The 8708-nt window shown below is 52.1% G+C and overlaps 1 protein-coding gene across 1 annotated transcript; it reads left to right on the top strand.

Moving 5' to 3' along the window:
* Positions 1 to 7908: 7908 nt before the first annotated feature.
* CCR75_000787 (uncharacterized protein) lies at positions 7909 to 8430 on the top strand (the record flags this gene model as incomplete). Its single annotated transcript, XM_067958893.1, has 1 exon — positions 7909 to 8430. One exon carries the CDS (start codon positions 7909 to 7911, stop codon positions 8428 to 8430), a length of 522 nt encoding a protein of 173 aa, XP_067821591.1.
* Between the last annotated feature and the right edge of the window lie 278 nt (positions 8431 to 8708).

Here is an 8708-nt window from a genome sequence, read left to right as displayed (position 1 = left end):
TGCTGCGGACGCCATGGTGTGCGGCATCCAGAAGTCGCTCCATACGTCCAATAATCCTGATTCGCTGACTTATACGAGCTCCGTCAGAGCTCCGCTGGCGTTCAACACTGCACTTCTGCGAGAGATGCGTGAGCTCAGCCCCAGTGTCATCGAACTGGCACAGTTCCACCTGGTTAATCGTATTTTGAGTGCGGGTACTCCTACCGACTCCACCAAGTTTGCTCGTAAATGGGTAAAGTTCTTCGGCACCAAGGTGCCCAAGACACGCGATGGTGTGCTCCAGTGCACTAAAGAGTGGTATGCGAACCCAGATCTAGTTACTATCGTACGCGCAACTAGAGCACTATCTATTTTTGAGCTGATGTTGATGTGCACCGCGCCTCAGATCTTTGAGAACGACTACTGGCTTCAACGATTGACAGGTTGGTCGATTCCCTGGATACCGGCGCACAACCGCCGTCTGCTCCACCCCAACATGCTACTGGCTCTTCTTCGCTCACCCATCGGCATACACTGCTTCACGATCTGGAAACAAGTCCAATGGCAAGGTAAAATGCGCGATGACCTTGAATATCTTCGTGACTGCGGACGCTTCTTCCCTGAGAACGAGGAGGTGCTCCAGCTTCAGAAATCAGAGAATCGGCCGGTCCTAGTGGCGGGGCCGCTTTCAACACGCCACTAAGGTGGCTTCACGAACGGATGAGACTGCAGTCTCGTGGCAGAACGTCACTTTGCTTACCGTCAACACGAACGGTATCAAGAAGAATGGACACCTGCTTATTGAGCACTTGCTCTCCCAATATAGCCTCTCCTGCGTTTAGGAGACCAAGCTCCGTGATAGCCACCATCTGCCCACCTTCCAATTTCACCTTCACGCTCGATTCACGCACAAATTATTTGTCAGCGATCCAGGCGCCGTCAGCACATCGCGGACGATGCACCGGTCGGGAGGCGTCCTTACTCTTATTCGACCCAATTTTCCAGGTTTCGACACGGCAGCAGAACTTCGTGAACTGACTGTCCCTGGTCGCTATCTCGTCGTTCGACTACTGGTCAATAGTGCCCCATTGGACGTCCATAACGTGATCTCACCAGTGGACGATCACGAAAAAGCTGTCATTTTCAATCATCTCCCTGTCAACAGCTTTGAAGATAATGCGACGCACATCGTCCTCGGTGACTTGAACACGCCTCTCAATCCTAGCCTTGACTCGGCACAGCCACGATTAGTTGCTCGTCCTGGCCGAAGCGCGTGTATGGACTGGCTAGGTCAGTTGGGAGTCGTTGACGCCTGGCGCATTCATAACTCCCGGAAGCGTCTGTACACCGGTCCACAGCCACGACTGAACCGGCTGGACTACGCTCTATTGTCAACGGATTTTTGCAACGCGTTATACGGGGTCCGACTTACTTCGATCCACAGGGCGCTGGTGACCATTTGGCACACACAGTAACATTGAAGTCCTTAGCTCAGCCCCAAGGATACAAATACTGGCGATTTCCTGAATATCTTCTAGAATACCCTGATGTGGTCGATGCCATCCGCGGTGAAGCACAGCAGGCGCTCAACAACCTTCGCAAAGCATCCAATCCAGGCAAAGTATGGGAAAAATGGAAGAAATCCATTCGGCGCCAGCTATTGGCTCTGCAGCGGCATTTACGGCGGCAACAGGAAGGTGCGCTGGTTGCGGCGCGAGCGACGCTCGACGAAGCAGCTTTCATTTACCGCTCCAAGCGAAATGACATTTCACAATCAATGTTTCATGCTGCACTAGAGGCATACCGGGACTGTGCGCACCGATCCAGTTGCTATAAGCAAGACTCGGCTTTCGACTTTCACATTCAGAATTCCGAAACTTCTTCTCGTTTTTTGTTCTGTCCGATTGATCCGTCCCTTCGCCGGATAAGCATTGAGGAGGTGAGGACTCCTGATGGCTCCATCTCTAACAACCCGGCGGACATCTCAGCCAGATTCCGGGCTCATTGGGGCTCAATCATGGGTGATGCTGCTAGTCTTGCCGGACCACTACCACCCACAGACCGCGCTAGCCGAGAGCAGCTGCTGTCTACGATCGATAAACGTCTCTCAGGTGCTGACCAAGATATTCTCAATGCTCGTATTGCTGGTGCTGACTTCGCTGAAGCACTTAAACACATGAGAGCTAATTCTGCCCCAGGCATGGATGGCCTCACTGCTGGTTTTTATCAAATTGCACCAGATACATTTGGTGAATACCTGCGCATTGTGTTCAACCACCAGCTGGCACGTGGTGAGCTTCTTCTCTCTCAACGCAAGTCAGCTGTGTGCATGTTACACAAAAAGGGTCCGCGGAATGACCCCGGCAACTTCAGACCAATCTTGCTGATTGGTGTAGATGTCAAGGCGTTGACAAGGTGCTGACGTATCGCCTTCAGACTTTTCTTCCACATCTTATTCATGATGACCAGAAGGCGTTTGGCAAGCGTCGGACTATACATCAACACGTGAGGTTTCTCGCTGATCTACAAGATTTCGTGACCGAACTCGATGAGGACGCTTACGCCATGTTTCTCGACTTTGAGAAAGCGTATGATCGGGTCGAGTGGAGCTACATGTTTCAAGTGCTCGATCGCATGGGTTGCGGAGGTAACTTACCAACTGGGTGAGACATCTCTACACTGGTCCCCAGGCTCACCTCCTTCTCAATGGCCACGTTCAACCTCTTTTCTCCCCCCCCCCGAGGGGTCAAACAAGGCGATCCGCTATCGGCACTGTTATTTGTCATGGTGATGGAACCCCTTGGTAACCTGCTCCGGCTGCATGAGGAGCATGGTGTTTGTCTTTCCAACGACCACACTTTCACCAGTGTCTTCTTTGCGGACGATTCCACGTTGCTATCCAGCTCGCTCTCAGGTATTTAAGCGCAGCTTGAGCTAGTTCAAATATACTGTGACGGCTCCTAAGCCAGGCTCAACCTTGCCAAGAGCGTGATTATGCTTCTGAACCGACGTAGCACCTCGCCTTGTTTTCCTGTTGCCAAGGTGCTACAACGGGGTGAGACGGTTAAGTTCTTGGGCATTCTCTTCGGTCAGGATCCAGTTGACGCCGCCATTGTCGAGTTCATGGACCGGCGTTTCTACGAAGGCTTTTAGCACTGGTTTCGTAGAGAACGAACTTTTCAAGGCCGGTTGCTTATTTCGATGACAATGGTGCTTTCCCGACTTTGGTACTTTGCCGTTCATGTACCAATACCGCGGCACGTAGTTCAGCAGTGGCAGTCCACACTTAATCGCTTTGTGCTTGCGCGTCGCTACGAACGGAACGCTAAGCACATTCGGTTAATCCCTAAGGAGTTTCTGTACCAGACCCGCTTAAATGGGGGTCTAGGTATCCCTAGCATCGAAGCGGCGACCAAACGGCAAAAACTCAACGTGTTCCTGCAATTTATCGCTGCGTCAGCATCGGCCCAGCGTAACTTGACCACTCCGGGAATTAGACTTATTTCGCTGGCCTTGCCCATGTGGGGTCCCTGGAAAACTCTCGACTTCCTCACTATCAGCCCTATGCGTCACGGAGCTTTGCTTCGGTGGAATGTGTTATCTCACTGGTGGCGACATATCTGGCGTTTGTGGTATTTGATCAAGTGGGAAGTTACGTGGAAGGACCTCTCCCATACGGCTCGCCTTGGGTATGTATTACAGCAACCGATATGGTTTCATGCCGAGCCTATTTTCCAATTCCTCCTGGCGTCTCGATCCGACAGCTCCGCGCCACGGCGACGCAGTCTGTGCATGGTTGCTGAACCTCAACGAAGTTACCGTCAACATGCCGCGACGACTTTCAACCTTCGGTGTCTTGCTGACTTTCTGGATTCTGATGGTGCGTGGCCGGATTCTGAATCGTTTGCTCGCGGCCATATCGACTACCGGCTCATGTTAATTCCCGCGTACCAGCAATATCAGTGGCTTCGACGGTTGCACCATGAAGTCACGCAAATTTATGAGCGGCTACGTGGTCTCTGTAGTCAGACGCCGCTACCACTTCCAGGTGCGGCGTGGACGTGTCCTCCTACACCGTACGTTGGTGTGCGAGTGGGTGACCGAGTTCACGTCGTGCCCTATATACCCCGTTCTCAGTTGCTCATGCTGGTGTGGACGGCAGCGCTGCCCACAAAGCCCCACCCAATCCAGTTACACGATGCGAAATCACTGCAACTGACCTTACGGTGTTCGTACACCAGTGCAAACGACTTCGGTGGCTCCTCCTTCCAATCTATTCGGACTTGCAGTTTCGCCTTGCCTTTCGGTTTTTGCCGGTGCGTTCGCATTTCACGTTTCTTCGAGATGCGCATCCCAACATCATCTATTGCGTCCGGAGTGGATGCCATGCAGTGGAATCAGAGCGGCACTTGTTTTTTGAGTGTGCCCTGCCGGCTAACCTCTGGTCGATCCAATTTGGCGACTGGTCGATTTTTTTTACTGCCATGCCATCGTGGCTCGATATTGCCCTTGGGCGACCGCCATGTCTTACGTTGGCTTGGCAGGAGCATGAAGTTGTTATCCGCGACTTATGGCAGGTCACGCGTAGTGCTACCCTTCATCTGTTGTGGACTGTGCGCAATGACGGCTTGTTTCGCCAGCGTGCACCCATACCTCTTGGGCCAGCTTTACGTGTCCTCTACACTACATTTAGTGCCCACTTACGAGCTTGTCTACGTCGGCTGTACGGACAGACGCAACGAGCATCTCTACGGACTGTGATGAGCCAGCTTAGACGCTCCCGCTCTTTGGGTGCCTTTATGCAAGCCAACCCAGCATTGTTCTCAGTGCGCTCCTTGTAACCTACCCGCCATAATTTCGACTTCAAGCCAGCTCTCAATGTGGTGGACTCGATTGATCCGGCTTCTTTACGGCATCACTCCACGCTTCCGGTGAGATGCTGTAACCATACTTTCAACTTTTCACAATATTTCGGTGCGGTGGGTTATATTAAGTTTCAGAGGTCCTCCTTATCTGCCTATGATGCCTCTGGCGGGTTATCAAACATGAAGGATCCATGCGCGCCATTGGATAGAAACTCTCACTTTTCAGTTTGGTTTATATTTAAAGTTTATCTCAGTTCAAGGTACCACTCCGGTGGTTCAGTTGAAAGGTTGTCTATATTAAATATTATAGACAGGGGACTAATCAAACTACCTGGCTAAAATAGATACAATACTACGCTATAGTACGTTTTTTTTTTTTTGTGACATTTCATGTAGACTTTTTGCCACATGTCCAAGAGGTGCAAGACCCCAAAGCCGGCGAAGAAGCCATTGAGGCAAACGCCTCCTGTAACGGTGCGACTCAAACCGGGACTGGGTTGTCACCGCATGCGCCGATTATACTGGTGGCTGGAGGCATGAGACCGGTGAGAGTTGCACTTGAGGAGGAGGCGGGAGTCTTGTTGGTTTCTGCCGGATTGGGTGAGTCGTCAGGGGAGGAGGACCAAGATGATCCTCGTCCCAAGCGGCGTAGACTGCGCCAAGTTTTGGAGAGCGTAAAGGAAGCGGAGACGGAGACGGAGGACAAGGAGTACGTAGTCACGCGGGTGCTAGATCGCCGTGGAGAGGGCATCGCACGGGAATACCTGGTACAGTGGGAGGATAAGTCGGCAGAATGGAAGGCCGCGAGCATGCTGTCGAAGTGTGCAGCACTGGTGGGGTCGTACGACCGGTATCGCGCTAAACACCCAGAACGCGACATGGCATATGCCGAGTTTGTTAGCCTGGACCTACAAGCTCTCCAATATATGGCCGATAGCCCGAAAGACGATTGCGCGCTGCACGCAGTGCAGAAGGCGTTTGAGTTAATGGGCGGGCTCGACCGAGAAGTCGCAATTTTGAAGAAGCTCAGCGAGAAGTTTCTGGACCAGATGGTTTGCAGCGATTCAGGCCGAGGGGGCGGACTGAAGCATGTACAGTTGGTGAAGTTTCTCCGCGAAGAGGTTCCGAAGACGGGGTGGTGGGTTAGCGTGGACGTGTTTAACAGGAACCAATTCAAGGGCCATGGAGTGGGACCGCTGGGAGTAGCAGCCCTGGCGTGGCGTGCAAGTGAGCCGCTCGAAGATGGTGCGTAAATCGTGTACGCACTCAAGTCCTCCCGACGTGGACACTGCATTGCCATGAAAAGAGAGGGAGAGAAGATGTACGTACGGGAAAACGGCCTGACCCAAGGCATAATGACGCAAACCTGGATCCAGAGCATTTGCTCAGTACGTCGCATCATACTTGCCTACGGCGCAGAATAGGGTCCATAAGGAGAGTAATGATAATGGGCGAAATGCACCTGATCCACCTATGATAATCAAAATGAAGCCAAGGCTTTACGCATCCGTTTCTATGGGTACAGACCACGCTGGCGGACGTGTAACGCCGTCGGGTTCTGGCTGAGAAAATCGCTGAAGAGTCGGTTGCGTGACAGCAGAGCAAGGAGAATTTGCTGTTGCGCCTGCTGACCAGGATCGTAAAGGCGACGAAGGCGGTGACGAAAGTGCGCGCAAGCCGTTGTCAAGATGACCTGTAATGCGGGGAGAACAGGCGTGGGCTGTCTCCCGTCGAAGAGGCAACGATTGCGGTCTGTCTAGATGAAATGAAGCGTCACAGCACGAAGTGTGTGCCAAGCGTCATGAACTACGTCATCACAGCCCTTGTAGTCGTCACGCACACGCATCTTCTTCGCCAAGGCGATGTCAAGCCAATTCGGTCTTGAACGTAACAGCGGAGAAACAAGCTGGTTCAAAAGACGCCACAGCTGGGTCGCAAGAGTACACTCAAAGAACAAGTGCTCCTTACTTCGGTGGTTCAGTGGTATACTACTCAAATTTTAATCAGAAGGTCACCGGTACGATCCACGGGCCGACAGAATTGCCAAAAATGACTTAATCAGTGTCGGTCAAGACTAGAGGGTCGTCGCCAGGGCCCGTAAGGGTGACGGGCGGCCCGAGCCTGACATATGATTAAGGAGTTGCGGCAATTGGGCCTCATTCGCAAAATTTGTCCAGGGGTAGGTCTTCGCAGGCCGGCCTCAGTCGCTTTGTACAGTGGCTCGAGACGGCTTAGGAACTTTCTGCAGGCCTGTCATTCCCGTCCCTGCGAGAATCTATACATCGTTTCCCGAATTATCTCCATTTGCAGGATATCAGTTCTGACAGGTTACTTGGCCCTCAGATTTCAGTCCTCACTTCTCAATTTTCTGCCCAGCTCAAGCCCAATTCCCAAAACCATCGACCGCCAAGATGGACCACGCAGCCGCTAAGAACCTCCCGATCGCGACCGCCTCCAAGGGTCTCCATCCCGAAATTCCGACACCAAGACGTCTGGATCGGAGTCGGATAAGACTAGAGGGTCGTCGCCAGGGCCTGAAAGGGCGACGGGCGGCCCAAGCCTGACTCTCGATCAAGGTGTCGCGGTTGCGAATCTTCGACACGGGACCGCTTGTGAGGGTAGCGCGACCGCTGGTACGGACGAAGTTGCGTCTAGTACTCCACTTGTGCAGCCCTCCCTTCCAGCCGTGGGATTGCAGACGCCGCAGGTGACGCCCGCGATGCCAGCGGACGTTAATGCGTCTACTCAGCGTTATCACCTTCGGACGAGAATCGCTGCACCTCTTGTCCCAGCCCGGCCTCCCAAGCGAGCGCGCCGATCCTCAGCCATCGTCGAAGTCTTCAAATTTGATGCTATCGACGACCGCCGGGGATCTGCCGACTCGTATGAGTACCATGTTCGCTGGTCAGACACTGCTGAGACGTCTTGGGTCCCCCGCCAGCAGCTCATTGATGATGGCAACCAAGCCTCCCTCGACATCGTGGATCGGTTCCTGACCCAACATCCAGATCGTAAGACGACGTATCAAGCATTTGTGGCCCAGAATTGTGGCTCCCTGCTCGCCATGGCAGCCAATGAGGATAATTCTTGCGTTGCGCATGCTATCCCAATGGCATATGAGTTGGTGGGTCTCGATGAAGCCAGCCGCCATCTCCCAGAAATCTGGCGGGAGTATGATGACCAAGCCAATCTCTCCGGCATTGATGTGTCCAGCGGCTTCAAGCATGTTGAACAGATAGTTCGATACTGCCATTATGCCGTCCCCAAGTCTGGGTGGAGCATTCATCTGCCCCAACTTCGTCAAAATCTTTTCGACGGGGATGGGGTGGGCTATTTGGCCATAGCGCGACGGGTACTTTCTCTGCCTGACGTCGTCCTTGGACCAGGTGTTTACATGGTTGGTGCGTTTAAGAAAAATATGCGTGGCCATTGTTTCGCAATGCAAATCAATCAGCTCGGTGCAGTCATCATTCGTGAGAATGGAGCTAACATAGGCTTGGGAGAAAACCGTTGGTTTCGTACCATTAGTTTATCAGGCCTAACAAGGTCTTCCTTAGCGAGTAGGTTTTGTTTTCATCCGCTTTAGCCATTTAGAGTCATAACGACTCATTTTGACATAGGCATAGAGAAGTAAATATCGTATTAACAAAATAATACAGATTTCTTGAACTCAGCAACATTAGGTCAACTCTAACGGCTTTATTATAGAGAAATAGAAAGACTGTATTAGTATTTTCATTGTTCTACGTAACAATCTTCATCTACTGACGTAGATATATATTAATATCATTATATATAAAGGGCCTCCTAGTGCGCCGCCCACTCATGTCTAGTAACGATTGGCGGGGTTAATTTTAACTTAAA

The sequence above is a fragment of the Bremia lactucae genome, linkage group LG2 (assembly GCF_004359215.1).
Source record: "Bremia lactucae strain SF5 linkage group LG2, whole genome shotgun sequence".
NCBI classification, from domain to species: Eukaryota; Oomycota; class Peronosporomycetes; order Peronosporales; family Peronosporaceae; genus Bremia; species Bremia lactucae.
Note: the sequence above shows the minus strand (reverse complement) of the source record. Positions and strands in the feature narration are given on the sequence as shown.